At 39.5% G+C, this 17,584-nt stretch overlaps 1 protein-coding gene across 3 annotated transcripts in view; it reads right to left on the bottom strand.

Moving 5' to 3' along the window:
* The window catches only part of RECQL (RecQ like helicase), a 43,856-nt gene that overhangs the window by 19,654 nt on the left and 6,618 nt on the right, over positions 1-17,584 (bottom strand). For all 3 annotated transcript variants that reach the window (XM_079936417.1, XM_079936416.1, XM_079936415.1), the window contains exons 3-6: positions 13,932-14,129; positions 12,863-13,042; positions 9,238-9,344; positions 5,612-5,810 (exon numbers count right to left, since the gene is read on the bottom strand). In XM_079936417.1, coding sequence (XP_079792543.1) covers positions 5,612-5,810; positions 9,238-9,344; positions 12,863-13,042; positions 13,932-14,129 — 684 coding nt within the window. The remainder of the gene's footprint in view (positions 1-5,611; positions 5,811-9,237; positions 9,345-12,862; positions 13,043-13,931; positions 14,130-17,584) is intronic.

Here is a 17,584-nt window from a genome sequence, read left to right as displayed (position 1 = left end):
AGCTGGACCAGAAGAGGAACCTGTGTAAGGCCTGGGAGGCAGGAGAGAAGCAGCTGCTACACTCTGAAGGGCCTTCCCGGCGGATAGGATGGTGGACAAATGCCAGCCTGTCCCAGTTCTTCCCCATTCCTCCTTCAGCTCTTCTTCCCAGCTGTAGGCTTCGCTGATCAACGCCGGCCCCCTAGATGCCTGGCAGCAGACCCACGGAAGTGACGGCTACTCAGAGGAAACTAACCAGAGACTTCGCTAAGCTCCCCCTTGCAGCCCCTCTGGCAATGGCCATGCCAGTTGCAGATTTCCCTACAAGCTCTGGTTGGTCCTCCCACACCAGTGCTCCAGGACTAGTCAGTGACTTTTCTCTGACCCTCCAACTCTCCCCCTCCAGACCTTCCTTCCCCAGCTCCTCCCACAATTGCACAAGGTCTGCTTCCTAAAATAAATCCCTTATCCCTTAACATTCATAAGAGCTCGGCTTCCCTACCCAAACCCTGACTGATACTGTTACTCCAAAGAGCATAAAAAGGCAGGTTCAAGGGGCTTCCCTGGTGGCACAGTGGTTGAGAGTCCGCCTGCCGATGCAGGGGATGTGGGTTCGAGGCTCGTGTACCGCAAAAAAAAAAAAAAAAAAGGCAGGTTCAAGTAAAACTATGAACTGAACACTTGGTTGATTCTAAGGAGCTAGAACTTTGCCCTATAGGAAATGAGGAGTCGTGTGATTTTTCAAGCAGATAAAGGACACAGTCTATGTTTCAGGAATCGTCTTTTGGTGGAAGTGTGAAGGATGGGCTGGAGTAAAGCAAAAGGCTGAAGAAAGGGAGACAAGTTAAAAGGTGGCAATGACAGACTGGAAAACTAAAAACAGTGAATATGAAATAAGGCATGACACTGAGGATAAATCAGAAAGAAAAGACTGAAATACATGAACTGGAACCCCATAGGTCCTAGTGACTATTGGGATATGGTGGGGGGAGGGTGGGGGAAGAGTCCAAGGTTCATCCATTCATCACCTGGCATATGTTGAACACTTTTAACTATGTGCCAAGCACCTAGAGACCTAGGCACCAGAGATAAAGTGAGAACAGGGCAAAGGTGCTATGCAAACGGAACTACAATTCAAGCAAAGAAATCAGACAATACAAGGAGTAAATCAATAAGTATCTGATTATCAGGGCATGGTAAGTGGTCATCATGATAACCTTATTGTAGCTGGAGTATAACATGTGAGGGGAAATGGGGCAGAGACAAACGGGGGACAGATCACATATGGTCTTAGGGACCCCAGTTAAGAATGTAGATTTTATTCTAAGTACAAAGAGAATCTGCTGGGTAGTTTAGGGAGGGAAGTAACATGATTTGATTTGGTTGCTGGGCGAAGGATGAACTGTAAAAGGGTAAGACTGGAACAGAGACCAGCTAGGGAGCTAGTGTAGTAGACTGGTGGAAAGGAGCCCAGCTGGACTTAAGAAATAGCAGTACAGACAAAGAGAAGTGGACAAGCTTGAGATTCAACTTAGAGGTGGAGGCGACAGGACTTGGTGGTGGACCGGATCGGCAGAGGTAGGATAAGTCAGGGACAATGTGCCACCATGAAGTTACTCGTTCTCAGCTCCAACTCCACCCTTCTAGACTCCGCTTTGTGGCGCTGGAGTGGGGAATCTCTGCTTTGCCAGCTGGCCCTGGAAGCACAAAGTACAAGGCTGGGGGAGGAAGAAGAGTGCTGCTCCTTCCAGTTTGCCTCCTGTGTGTTTGCTGGTGTTCTCGGGAATGTCGCCCCAGCAAGGTTTATCCACCACTTAGCAGCAGCTGAGTACAGCTGGCAGTTTTCTAAGCTTTGCAGAACTGACTTCATCACAGGTCCACCCTATCTCTGCCTCCACAGACACCAGCACCAGGGAGCTGGGCCTCCCATAGGTCTGAGCATCAGCTCCACAAGGCCCCTCCTCTAGGTTTCTAAATCGCGTCAATCCCAACCTTTCCTTCCTGTTCCCCCAGCCCTAGGGATGGTAGTTGCTTCTTCTAGCTTTTACCTCCATGATACATTAGTTTTCTTTTCCTTTTTTCAGTTAGCTGCTTATAATCACTTTTTACTTAGTTAACAATTCTTTACATAATGTAATGTAAATTCTCTGTGTTCAAATAACTGGTATGGCTTTTGTCTTCTGACTAGACCCTGACTAAACAGATTTGCTAAAACTTTGGCTTGAGTAAATGTGTGAGTGGTTATTAAGTGATTTTCTAAGATAGGGAAGATTGAAGGGGAAATTGCTTGGGAGAATGGGGAGGAAGAGGGAAAGACATGGAGAAGGGAAGCAAATCAAAAGTTTTTTTTTTTTTTTTTTTTTTTTTTTTGCGGTAACTGGGCCTCTCACTGTTGTGGCCTCTCCCGTTGCGGAGCACAGGCTCCGGGCGCACAGGCTCAGCGGCCATGGCTCACGGGCCTAACCGCTCCGCGGCATGTGGGATCTTCCCGGACCGGGGCACGAACCCGTGTCCCCTGCATCGGCAGGCAGACTCTTAACCACTGCGCCACCAGGGAAGCCCTTTTTTTTTTTTTTTTTTTTTTTTTTAAATCAAAAGTTTTTGATCAAGGAAAAAAAAAGTTTTTGATTGCGCACAGCAACAGGGCAAATAGTGATTCCCAGTTACAAGATAGAAGGAAAAAGAACAGGCCTTTTGGGAGGCATTTAGTTGTAGTCACGCTAGTTGAGATACACATGAAGAAAGAGAAATTTTACAATGTCTTGAGACAAGTGAAAGTGGAAATACAACATACCAAAACTTAAAAGAAGCAGCAAGAGCAGTTCTAAGAGGGAAGTTCATAGCAAAAAACATCTACATTAAGAAACAAGAAAGATCTCAAATAAACAACCTAGCTTTACACCTCAAGGAACTAAAATAGGAAGAACAAACTAGGCCCAAAGTTAGCAGAAGGAAGAAAATAACAAAGATCAGAATGGGAATAAAAGAAATACAGACTAAAAAGACAATAGAAAAGATCAATGAAACTAAGCGCTGGTTTTTTGAAAAGATAAAATAGACCAACTTGTTAGCCATACTCAAAAAGAAAAAAGAGAGAAGACTCATATAAATAAAATCAGAAATGAAAAAGGAGACATAACAACTGATACTATGAAAATACAATTATAAGACACTATTGTAAACAATTATGTACCAACAAATTCGACAACTCAGAAGAAACAGATAAATTCCTACTAAAACCTATCAAAACTAAATCATTAAGAAATAGAAAATCTGAACAGAAAAACCACTAGTAAGGAGATTGAATCAGTAATCAAAAACCTCCCAACAAACAAAAGTCCAGGACCAGATGGCTACACTGGTGAATTCTACCAAAAATTTAAAGAAGAATTAACACTAGTCTTTCTCAAACTCTTATAAAACATAGAAGAGAAGGGAACACTTCCAAACTCATTCTACAAGGCTAGCATTATCCTGATACCAAAACCAGGAAAGAACACTACAAGAAAAGTTATGGGCCAATATCCATGACAAACATAGATACAAAAATCCTCAACAAAATATTAACAAACTAAATTCAGCAATACATTAAAAGGATCATACACCATAATGAAGTGAGATTTATTCCAGGATTGCAAGGATGGTTCAATATCTGCAAATCAATCAATGTGATATATACCACAGTAACAAAATGAAAGCTAAAAATCACATGCTCATCTCAGTAGATGCAGAAAAAGCAAATTTCAACATGCATTCATGATAAAAACTCTCAACAAAGTAGGTTTAGAGGGGACAAATCTCACCATAATAAAGGCCATATGTGACAAGCCCACAGCTAACATCATACTCAATGGTGAAAAGCTGAAAACTATTCCTCTAAGGTCAGGAACAAGACAAGGATGCCTCCTTCTCACCACTTTTATTCAACATAGATTGGAAGTCCTAGTCAATAATTAGGTAAGAAAACAAAATAGAAGGCATCCAAATCAGAATGAAAGAAGTAAAACTCACTATTTGCTGATGACATAATATTATACATAGAAAACCCTAAAGACTCCACCAAGAACCTGTAGAACTTATAAACAAATTCAGCGAAGTTGCAGGATACAAAATCAAAATCCAAAAATCAGTTGTGTTTCTATACACTAATAACAACTATCAGAAAGAGAAATTAAACTAGATCAAAAAAGAATAAAATCCCCAGGAATAAATTTAACCAAGAAGGTGAAATATCTATACACTGAAAACTAAAAGACACTGATGAATGAAACTGAAGAAGACACAAACAAATGGAAAGATACTCTGTGCTCATGAACTGGAAAAATTAATATTGTTTAAATGTCCAAATGACCCAGCGCAATCTACAGATTCAGTGCAATTCCTATCAAAAGTCCAATGGTTTTTCACAGAAATAGGAAAAACCACCCTAAAGTTTGTATGGACCACAAAGACCCCAAATAGCCAAAGCAATCCTGAGAAAGAACAAAGCCAGAGGTATTACGCTTCCTGATTTCAAACTATGTTTCAAAGCTACAGTAATAAAAGTATAAGAACATACAAATAAAAGCTATAGCTAAAGTAACGGGACAGAATAGAGAGCCCAGAAATAAACCCACGCATATAAAGTCAATAAAGTTACTACAAAGGAGCCAAGAACATATAATGGGGAAATGATGGTTTCTTCAATAAATGGTGTTGGGAACACTGGACAGCCACATGCAAAAGAAAGTGGACCCTTATCTTACACCACATACAAAAGTCAACTCAAGATGAATTAAAGACTCAAACGTAATATCTGGAACCATAAAACTCCTAGATGAAAACATATGAGATAAGCTCCTTGACATCAGTCTTGGCAACGATTTTTTGAATCTGAGGCCAAAAGCAATAGCAACAAAAGCAAAAAAACTCACACACAAAAAAACAAGTGGGGTTGCCTCAAATTAAAAAGCTTCTGTATAGTAAAGGAAACCATTAACATAATGAAAGGCAACCTATGGAATGGGAGAAAATATTTGCAAATCATATACCTGATAAGAGGTTAGTTAATATACAAAATATATAAAGAGCTCATACAACTCAATAGCAAAAAACCCCAAACAATTTAATTAATTTTCAGATTTTTTTGCACAGAACATGTCTGAGTAATCTGATTCAGGCTATGACTGTAGGATTCTGTTGGAGAAGCAAAGAATAAAGTTACGAAAATATACCATAGAACTATTAACACTGAGGAGTTAGTTGGGTGTAGATCCTGAAGTGGGTGCTAAAGACACCCAGAATGATGACTAAAAGAGACAAATCTGAAGCAGATGCAAATTCCTCAACAGATGTGAAGGAGAATCTGGAGGTCAGTAAGCCTTTATGGCTAAAGATGGCAAGGTATAATATTTGCTAATAAGCACACATTTCAAAAGATAAAGGCAATTAGACTAATAAACACTACCATGGGGGTGAAGGGTAAAGAGATCAAAGATTCTGCCTCTTGACTCCCCTTATAGTAAGGCAAGAAAAAATGAGTAATAACTACCTAAGAAGATAATTTTAATGGAAGCAGGGATTTCCATCATGTAAAGCTGAGTAAGAAAAGAGTCCCTAGCATCAAGGGGTTTTCTAGATACAACATACATACCAGGTCTGAAATCATGTCCCCATTGACTACAGCAATGAACTTCGTCTACAGCAATTCGGGTAAATCTCCTTGCTTCATAGGCTTTTTCTAGTCTTGACATAAACATTTTGCTTTTTGCAATTTTCTCTGGAGTCACATAAATTAGCTTTAGCTTGGAGTTTTTATTTACCATTTCAGCATGAACCCATTTCACATGCTCCTGTTGAAAGGAAACACAGACACAATGATAGCAGAGCTAAGCTAGCAGACTGCAATACTCAGTGGTAAATGAAGACATTCATTACTCAGAAGCAACAGCCTTGGGGCTTTTTTAGCAACAGATGTTTACTTCATTAAAATCAAAGTAATGTCCCAGTACTAAACTTCATGGCAGCTGTGCAAACAGCATTTCAGTTACTTACTTACATCCAGACTGCTGATAAAAGAATAATCTCATTTGACAAAAAAGAGAACAAAAAAATGAATGTGAAGACACTCCAATAAGCATTTACTCCATAAAGGCATAATGCTAAATTTTTCACAATAAATGCCAAAATGTAAGCTCCATGCGATAGGTATGGTGATAAAGGTGGGTTTTATTAATTTTTAACATTATATTTGAAATCATTTCATGCATGTGTGAACTAGCTATTTTAATGATGTTATCAAATCTACTCATAATCTATTTAGGTTTTATGAAGTATCTTATTCATTAAATTTTTATAATATGAAATACATATATTTATATATTATATATATCGGGGTCCCCAACCCCCGGGCCACAGAACACTGCCTGTCCGTGGCCTGTTAGGAACCGGGCTGCACAGCAGATGAGCGGCGAGTGAGCAAAGCTTCACCTGTATTTACAGCCGCTCCCCGTCGCTCACATCACTGCCTGAGCTCACCTCCTGTCAGCACTATGGTGAGCTGTATAATTAGTTCATTATATATTACAATGTAATAATAATAGAAATAAAGTGCACAATAAATGTAATGCACTTGAGTCATCCTGAAACCACCACCACCCCCAACCCCCATCCGTGGAAAAACTGTCTTCCAAAAAACTGGTCCCTGGTGCCAAAAAGGTCAGGGACCGCTGACATATGTAATAAGAATAAATCTTAAGAACTAACAGCTATTAGGTTCTTAATGTTGTTGTTATTTTCTATAATATTTAGAACAGTGGATGTTGTATTTTCTCCCTCTAACCTAATTAGGACCAAAAGAAGTGGTGAATGTGATAGAAAGTCAAAATACTTTCAATCATCCCAGAAAAGCAGTTTGTTAACTCGAGATATTCCTAGTTTTGTTAAGAAATGGCCAAAGTGTATTAAATATTTCAGCTGGTCCTAAATGTCCCAGAAATATTAGAGGAGCAAACATAAGGCTATTTCCTCAGCAACTCTTCAAGCAGTAGTGACATGGCCTGAACTTGTAATTATCACACCTTTCTAACTACAGTGGACCCTGGAACAACTCAAATTTGAATTGCATGGGTCCATTTATATGCAGATTTTTTTCAATAGTAAATACTACAGTACTGCGATCTGCAGTTGGTTGAATCCCTGAAATGAGGAGAGCTGACTATAAGTCACCCACAGATTTCTGACTGTGTGTACAGTTAGGGGCCCCCAACCCTCACGTTGTTTAAAGGTCAACTGTACTTTCCATTATTATTACTCTCTTTTTCAGTTTTAAAGAAGTGCAATATGAGAAGGCAGTGTTCTCCACAGATTCATTTTGGTGAATGAGAAAGCAGTTATAATGACACAAGAGTTTAAATAAAACAAAATTATATGGGAAAGACTAGGAGAACCAGGGCTTCCTGAAGACACAGCTGACTTTAGGGCTGGGAGGAAATATACAAAATGAGCACAGAATATCTTATAAAAGAAAGCAAAGACTCAAAAGCTATGAGCTACATTTAGGAGCCACCTTAGATAAGACTCTCACTACTCAAAGATGGGACTATTTCACCATAAAAAAAGAATAATAACTATGGATCAAAGACATCAAACATGTTAAAAATCCGTAAATTTACAATGATACTTGGGAAAAAAAAAAAAAGAACTTATTGACCACCTTCGGAGAATGCTGGAAAACCAACTCTTTCTGAAAATTGGTAAAGAAAGGGAAAGAACTTTCAATATGCAGAGTTAATAAGGAAAAAGTTCTTTTTTACAGAAAAAGTCTAGCTAATATAAGAAAAAGTGAGAATTAGAAATCACCATCTTGTAACCCCCTAATTAAATAATGCTCTAGGATAGGCAATAATCATCGGTGGCTGCTAAAAACCATTAGATGAAAAGGTGATAGAGAACTTGATAATTATAGAGCAGGCAGACATAAGCTGAACCCACTGATCAAGCTAATGTCACAAAAATATAACTGGGTTTTATATACCTCCTGAGTGATACCAGGGGAAAGTATACTCTTGCCAAAAAAAAGAAAAGAAAAGAAAGCCCAAATACAGTCAAGCTTTTAGATCTAACTAAAAGAAACAAGTGAAACAACATCACAAGAATACAGTCAGGAAGAGACAAAATATAGGAAAGTATAGGACAAAAAAACAAACAAAAAAAACAACCTAAACAATAATTTGCGTGGGAAACAAACAAGAAATAAGGGAAACCTATGGATATATCAACCAATACAACATAATGCATGAACCTTATCTGGACCATGATTAAAAAAAATAACAACAACATTTGATGAGACAGAAATCTGAATCTTTTTATATGATGGTTTTAAAGAACTAATACTAAATTTTTTAGATGTGATAATGGCACTGCAGTTACCTTTTTAAAATGTTAGAGATACACACTGAAGAAGAAGCTACAATTGAAATGATATGATGTCTGGGACTTATCTCAAATAAATAAACCAAGGGTGGGCAGGAGGGGAAATTGGGGATATATAGACGAAAAAAATTGGTCATATGCTGATAACTGTTAAAGGTACTTAATGATACATGGCAGTTTTTATACTATTCTCTCTACTTTTGTATATTTTTAAAATTTTCAATAATATGCTTTTTAAAAAACAAACACCTTGGAAATGCTTTATTCTACAGATAAAGGTAAGAGAGTCCATTCCCAAACAGAAGAAATTCCACAGGGGTTGGGTACCTTGTTACTAATTCATTTTTTCTATTTAATTATATTGCATAATAAGAAATTCTTGCTCACTATTTTAGAATGGACACTATAAAACAGTCAGCAAATATTTCCTGTAAAGTGCCAGATAGAAAATATTAGGTGTTGTGGTCCATCACAGCTACTCAACTCTGCCGTTACAGCGGGAAAACAGTCACAGACTACACATAAAAGAACCAGCGTGATTCTGTTCCAACAGAACATTATTTATGGCCACTGAAATCTGAATTTCATGTAACTTTCACACTTCACAACATACTATTCTTCTTTTGATTTTTTTAACCAATTAAAAATATAAAAACTAATCTTAATTCACGGACCACACACAATAGGCAGTGGGCTAGAACTGACCTATGAGCAGTAATTTTCGACTCCAATGTAAACAGTTATCAGTTTTTTAATTTTATAAGCAACTCAATTGAATCTAATGTTCCTATTTCAATGACGAGTGTAAATTAAAAATAAAATACAATAAAAGCCACACACGCATACCTTAGAACTAGAAGCATTTAACATGGTAGCTGAAATTTCTAATTGTTTCAAAACCATTAATTGGTCTTCCATAAGGGAGATCAATGGGCAAATCACGAGTGTAAAACCTAAAAGAGAAAGAAATCTACTTTAAATTTTATATCACCACCAGAATGAGTTTACCTTCTTTACTGTAACTTGCGGCCCTGCCCATCAATTCGGACTGATTTTCAATGCAGCCTTAGCAATATACCACCTATTTCTTACCCTCATTAATAAAGGAGGTAGATACGAATAAACAATAAGCCAACTAAGCAGATATAAGATAAACAGACATCTCTCACCCTATCAGTCTTATAGAAATATAGATAGATGTTATCATTTGGAATGTACTATCATTTTTAACATTTGGTATTGGTAATCTCAGTAAAATGATAGAAATCAAGTCAAATACTATCCAGTTAGCTTTCCAAAGAAAACATAGCAACTTGTATCATCTAGAATGATAGTTACATAAGTATCCATTCACTTACTGCACCAGATTAATTTAGTCGGATCAGAAATCAGTGAACGGTTTTATTGACTGACTCAAGTTATCGTAATATATCCCCTTTCTCTGAGAACTGAAATTGTTTGCAGCAGCTACAAAAGCTATTCTACATTGTTAAAATCCCAAGTTCTTACGTTTCTGTAGTTTGTTCCTTAAAAGAACCTAGGGCAGAAAGCAGACCAGTTTAAAAAATATGCTCAAGATTACGACCTTATCAAGGATTTTACCCTCTCAATTAGTCCTCTCTCCTGTATTTTCCCTTTCTCCCTCATTACTGGCACCTTCTCATTAGTATTTTATTTTATCTTATCATCTTATCTTATTTTATCTTACTTTATTTTATTTTTTGGCCACCCTATATGGCATGTAGGATCTTAGTTCCCCGACCGCAGATCAAACCCGTGCCCCCTGCAGTGGAAGTGCGGAGTCTTAACCACTGGACCACCAGGGAAGTCCCTCATTACATTTAAACACGGTCAAGTCTCTCTCAAATTTGAAGAAACCCTGAACACCTAATTCAGGGCCCCCTGTCTTTTTCCCTGCATAGCAATTCTTTCCCAGGAGTGTCCCTTTCACTGGTTCCACTTCCTCACTCCTACTCACTCCCAAACAATTGCTCTTTGGTTTCCACCCAACCATTTTACTGAAGCTGCTCTAGCCAAGGTCATATTTGAGTCCCTCGTCACTAAGTCCACTGGAACTTCCATGTCCTTATTTTATTTGACCTTTGCCAACAGTCAGCACTATTAACTACTCCCTGCTTGAAATACTCCCTTCTCCAGGCTTCTGATAACCCCATACTCTCCTGACTACCCTCCTACACTTTGCTTCTCTGTAAGGCCCTCTGTCTCTGTCTGTCCCTAAACTCTTGGTGTTCTGGTTTCTGTTCTGGGCGCCCTTCTCTTCTCACGCTGTCCTGGATGATATAATTCACTTCAATAGCCATCTGCATACTAACAGCCTCCAACCCAGCAACCTCAGGTCTCTCGAACCCAAGCTTTCCACTCAAACATCCTCCTACTCAGAGGACAATACTACCTGGATATCTTGCAGGCATCATAAATTCAACAGGCCCCACATTAAATTCATCACCTTCCCTCTCCATTCCCAAATAAGTTCTTTCTCCAATGTACCCTGTTTCAGTGAACAACTTCACCATCTGTCCCAGCCTCAAATCTGGGCAGCTAGACTATCTCTTCTCCTAGTCCTGTATCCAATGAATACCAAGTCCTACTGAACCTACCTCCTAAATATTTCTGGAATTCCTCCATCTGCTGGAATTATCCTTCTAAACGACAAATCTGACAAGTCTCTTACCTGTTTAAGACCCTTCAATAGCTTTCCACTCATCTAAGGAAAAGTTTTAAAAATATCTTTAAAGATTCTTTCCACATGTCTTGGCCTTCACTGCCTGCCACACTAAAATGATTCCAGGTTATTGAATACCCCACACCAAGCATGTTCTCTCACTTTTAGGTGCACACACACACACACACACACACACACACAAAAACACACTATGGAATATTACTCGGCCATAAAAAAGAATGAAATAATGCCATTTGCAGCAACATGGATGGACCTAGAGATTATCATACTAAGTGAAGTTAGCCAGACAGAGAAAGACAAATATCATATATCACTTATATGTGGAATCTTAAAAAAAAAAAAAAAAAAGAGATACAAATGAACTTATTTACAAAACAGAAACAGACCCATAGACACAGAAAACAAACTTATAGTTACCAAAGGGGAAAGGGTAAGGGAGGGATAAATTAGGAGTTTGGGATTAACATATACACACTACTATATATAAAACAGATAACCAACAGGGACCTGCTGTAGAGCACAGGAGACTCTACTGAATATTTTGTAGTAACCTATAAGGGAAAGGAATCTGAAAAAATATATATACATATATATGTATAATTGAATCACTTTGCTGTACACCTGAAACACAACACTGTAAATCAACTATACTTCAATTAAAAAAATATTAAAATAAAAAAAAAGCCACTTCCTCAGGCCTTCCCTAACAGCCCCTAGACCAGATCTTTGCACTGACTTAATTCCCTATTAAAACCTTTATCACAAAACCCTTAAAGCAATTGCTTGCAATTAAGCTGTATTCTCTAGACCAGGGGTCAACGAACTAAGGGCCGATTGCTTGTTTTTGTAAATAAGGTTTTCCTGGAAAACAGCCACAGCCATCCCTTTACCTATCGTCTGTGGCTGCTTTCCTGCTACACTGGCAGCTGAGCAGTCGGCACAGACCTCACGGACCGCAGAGCCTCTCCCATTTACTGACTGGTTCTTCGAGGAAAAGTCTGCTGACCCTGCTCTATACCCCTGGTAGTCCCCAAACAGCAGCATCAGTGTCATCTGAGAGCCTGTCAGAAATGCAAGCTCTTGGGTCTCACACTAAACTAGAATCTGCATGTTGATCAGATTACCAGCTGATTTTTATGCACGTTAAAGTTTGAGGAAGCACTGCTGGCCACTGAGCTCTGTGAAAACGAGGACCACGTACATCTGCTGACTCCAGTATCTCCAGGGCCTAACACCACAGCAGACACTCCACAAAGACCTGGGGCTCGACTCCAGGCCTACTGACTCCTTTTCTAGGGCTTTTTCTCCTACAACATGTTCTTTAATGATGTTTCAGGAACCAGATAAAAGAATGAATTACTCTCAGTCTTTTTTTTTTTTTTTTTTTTTGCGGTACGCGGGCCTCTCACTATTGTGTCCTCTCCCGTTGTGGAGCACAGGCTCCGGACACACAGGCTCAGCGGCCATGGCTCACGGGCCCAGCCGCTCCGCGGCATGTGGGATCTTCCTGGACCGGGGCACGAACCCGTGTACCCTGCATCGGCAGGCGGACTCTCAACCACTGTGCCACCAGGGAAGCCCTACTCTCAGTCTTTAACATTCCCTCTCTAGGTGAATCCTTTAAATGTGTATTAGTGGAGAGATAAATCAAACAAAAATGCACTTGATTTTGGCAAATATAGGGCTAGACATTTTTTTTAAAGACTTAAAGATATATTCAGAGAAACAATGTTTCTTCATGTTAAATTAATGTTGATTAATACCCACCATCTGAACATAACGCTGGTAACTGGTAGCATAAGCTCTTTCCCCCACCTGTAGGCATAACGAGAAATACCTCCTTTCCAGACATTGTTACATTAATCGTTTCCAGCTGAAGTGACCTGAACTTCTGCAGTTTAAAGACATTTTGCAGAACATCTTTAACTTTACCAGACCATGGAAAATCTAGAAAGAGAAAAACAAACCAGATAGATTAGAACTATTCAGTATTATGAATGAGACACAAATGTGAATGGCTGGTTTTATAATAGAGAAGAATCAGATCAATATATAAGACTTTTAATACTATGGACAATTTAACTTTTATAATAATAATTTTGAGATCTGTTTAATTCCCGATGCTAAGCAAAATCTTACTTAATGATATATCATAAGAAAAAGTACATCAGAAAAAAATGACAACATTTGCCGGTGATAAATAACTTACAGAGGAGAAAGGTGTTTGGTCAGGTATTTGAAAAACAGTCTGCATGCCCATCAGGAAATTCATAGCATCATAGAAAACTCAACTATCATGAACAAAGTTAACGATTACCTGAAATTTTTGGTGTAAATATCTTGTTTAAAAATGAACACTGGAAAAAAAGGCCCACAAAAGCATTCAATTCTTTCAAGAGTTATAGTTTTCCACGATTAATGATAAACAAGATGCTTGGCAAGACCCTGAATCAAGAAAGGTTTGTTCACTAGGGCAGGAGAATGCACTGCCCTTCAACGAGTTTGAATTTTTTTCTCAATTGTTTAATTTTTTCTAGTTAAAACCTAGAAAACTGAGTTAAATAAATATCTTATTTTTCTAAGCACCGATTAATGTTGCTAAAACCATATTTGGACAAAATAATACATTGTGAATAATAAAGGCTTCATTTAAAAAGAACATGGGTAAAGAATGGTCTGCTTCCAAGTTCCCCTGCCACTTAAGGAATGGCTAGTTTCAACTCTTAAGCTACTAGAAAGCACTGACCCAGGCACAATGATTTAATTCTAGTTCATAGAACTGAGAAGAAACAAAACTGGCAAAGATAAAAAGAAAAACAACAAAAAAAGAGCAAACCTTCTTTATTCCAAGAGGCAGGTGATGAATCACATTCGCTGCTCTCGCCAGCATCAGAATTCTCTAAACACTGCTTTAGTCTCTTTGTTAGGACATTTTTTTTCTGAATAAGCTCCTGTTGCCTTTCCAGAAGTTCTTGAATTTGAATGTCTACCGCATGTAGCTCACTGGTTATAGAATCCAGTTCCTCACTTAGAGCTACGAGGGAGGAAAAAAGATATAATGACCAGACAGAGTTAATCACAACTTTAGGTTTCCTTATTATTGATTTTTACGTATTCCTCACCATCAAAATTATATACTTATCGTAATATAGCAGAGTGGTTAAGAGCATGTGTTTTGGAGCCACACAGACCCGAGTTAAATCTTAGGTCTTCCTCTTACTGGCTGAGTGACCTCAGGCTAAGTACCTTCTACTTAACTGAGCCTCAATTTCCCTATCTGTAAAATGGGGATAATATTAATACCTAGCTTTCATAGAACTGCTATAACAAATTAAATGAGATAGCATATTGAAAGTTCTTAACACAGTACCTGGCACACAGTTAAGCATTTCATCAATAATAATTTTTTTTGTTATGTTGTAGGGCAGTGGTCCAACCATCTCCTAAATCATTTCAGTAAAGTGACCAGACTTTGAAGCAAGAGGAAATTATTTAAAAGTCATACCCTAACTACTTAGCTATCATTTTACAAAAACATTCATATTTGGGTTCATACTGTGACATTGTAAGGAGTCGGTGATTATAAATACAATGATGTAACAGTAAAGAGAAATCAAGCATGCTACTGCAATTGGCATTACAAGGCCAGCATGCTAACTTATAAAGAAGCCTTAACATGACTCTAATCAGTCCAAATATTAAAGTCAAAGTGAGATTTCTTTTGATATCACATCAGTGGAAGCTAGAAAAATTTTATAGATTGGTGTTTTCTAAAACATCTGCCTGCATTAATCAGTGTCCAGTTTTTGTTTTGTTTTTTTTGTTTGTTTGTTTTCTTGGCCATGCTGCATGGCTCGTGGGATCTTATTTCCCTGACTAGGGATTGAACCCTGGCCCTCGGCAGTGAAAGCACAGAGTCCTAACCACCAGACTGCCAGGGAATTCCCAGTCAGTGTCCAGCCTTAATGCCCTTTCATGAGATGAAATCTTAGAGTTATGATTTAAAATAGGATGCTCCGGTGGCTTTGTATTCTACCAACTGCCTGCACGATTCTTGGTTAGGGCTGGCCACCAGGGAAATCTGTAGGAATGAAACAGCAGCCAGGTTTACAGTCAGGAGGCTGGCATAAGGTCAGGTGTTGCTGCAGCTCACTCCCGTTGTCTGTCGCTGATCCGCTGGCTCACCTTGCTGACAGGGGGCAGAAGCAGGGGCAGGTTTACCCACAGCTTCTTCAGCTTCTTTGAATCCTTGGCTGGGTTCAAATGCAACTTTCTGCGGCAAGTGCACCAGCTCTTCCGCAGGGCACCAGCGTCCTGGAGGTCAGAGCCTTGGGGACAGTGACACATCACATGAGTCCCAATGACACACAGGTTCTACTTGGTCCTAGTGCATTTCAGCTCTTCCTTATCCTCCCACATGCCACATCCATCCTCCTGACCCTGCTGCTGGCTCTTGTGACTTCCAGACCAGCAACGGACTTCTTCACCAGTTCCCATGATCACGTAGAGACTAATCCCTGGCATAAATCCCTTATATCACTCATAATGATTCAGCTTCTCTGATGGAACCTGACCAATGCCAAATGTTGTCCCAGAGGAACAGAACCTTAATGGGTTCTCTGAATCGCTTCTGGGCCACCTGGAATTGAGTCTCTGATCTGATTAGATTTAAGGGTATTAATGACCCCTCTTTGCTGTAGTAGAAGCGATAATGGTATTCCACAGCATGCAGTAGACAAAGTTAAATTATCATCTATAGATACCAGTAATTAAGTACCTAGAGAAGGCAATGCTCTGGGTGACCAAGTGTTTGCTGTCACAGAACATTTTTGTAAGAATAATGGGGTCGGTTGGTTGCTTGCGAGTATGCTGGAGCACTTGATGAGAGAAATGCAGGGTGTCCATAAAGGGACCTCAAAGTTTCTATGACTGTCCTAAACAAAACCCTTATCTCCAGAGATTACTGAATACAAACAAGTTTAAATTCTGCAGGTGGCTGCATTATGATACAAACTGAATTCCCAACCTCGCAGGGACTCTTCTGTTAAAGTTAGGACATTGATTTGGAAGGAGTGAGACCCTGAAATCGGGATGGGAACATATGGGCAGATTCCAACGAAGCAGGGGACCTTGAGCCACTAATTCTGCCAAGTCTTTTTTGCCCCCCCCCCCTTTCTGAAACAGCCACCTCCTGCCTGTTACGGTCTTTCCTGAGGTAGATGCCCTGCAAGAGCACGTTAATCACTCGAAGGATCTGCCCCCACCACCTTCCAGTGCTACAAGACCCACGAGGCCCCAGAGGATGAGGTATAAAAATGTGAACTGTGAGAAAATATGACACACACCAAAAGAGTTGCATTTGCCAATATCCATCACCAGAAACTAGAGAGTATACATGGGAACAGGTCCTAAGGCTACTAAATCAAGGTGGACAGCATACAATATTGAATGAAGCCAAATTTACTGGTGTGGACTCAGTAAGAAATTCTGGATTTAGGGACTTCCCTGTTGGTGCAGTGGTTAAGAATCCGCCTTCCAATGCAGAGGACACGGGTTCGAGACCTGGTCCGGGAAGATCCCACAGGCCACAGAGCAACTAAGCCCATGCTACACAACTACTGAGCCTGTGCTCTAGAGCCCGCAAGCCACAACTACTGAGCCCGTGTGCCACAATTACTGAAGCCCGCACGCCTAGAGCTAGAAGCCACAGCAATGAGAAGCCCGCGTACCACAATGAAGAGTAGACCCTGCTCGCCACAACTAGAGAAAGCCCAGGCAGCAATGAAGACCCAACGCAGCCAAAAATAAATAAATAGAATTATTTTTTAAAAAGACAGGACATAGTCCAACAACAAAATTTAAAAAAAAAAAAAGAAAGAAATTAATTCTAGATTTAGTGTGCTAAATATAGTGGCCAGGAGTGGCTCTAATAATTTACTTAGCTAGTCCCAAAGATGAATATCAGAAAGTTGGGAGGGCTGGAGTGGCTCTTCTCTGTAAGCCAGGAATGACCATGGGAAGTACTGCTTTTGAACTAGACTACCTGAATCAACGAGAATGATGGATTCTAAGACATGGGGGCTAAATGCTGGGAATTCAGTTCAAGACCAGAGGAAACGTAGATGTGGCTGCCATACCCGGCAATAGAGTAGAACAGTCTGATCCACAGAGATCTTCAGCAGTAGCTAGCTGATCGTGATGTCTGAAATGGAAACAGACGACTTGATCTGTACAGGCAGAATACAAAGGCCTGATTCTGGTAAACACAAGCCTGATTTGAATCACCACAACGGAGACATAGTCCTTCAACCAGTTCCCAGAAATGGCCAGTTTATAGACCTAGAGTCCCTTGTATAAAGTGGAAGTTGGGGCCCTTTGAAAAAGGACTCTCCTACACAGCTAAAAATTTATGTGGTAAATCTTTCCACTATCCTTCTCCAGAGAAACTTATCAAGGTAATTGTGTACTGGGAAAAGGAAAATAACTTCT

Source organism: Stenella coeruleoalba (genome assembly GCF_951394435.1).
Source record: "Stenella coeruleoalba genome assembly, chromosome: 11".
NCBI classification, from domain to species: Eukaryota; Metazoa; Chordata; class Mammalia; order Artiodactyla; family Delphinidae; genus Stenella; species Stenella coeruleoalba.
Note: the sequence above shows the minus strand (reverse complement) of the source record. Positions and strands in the feature narration are given on the sequence as shown.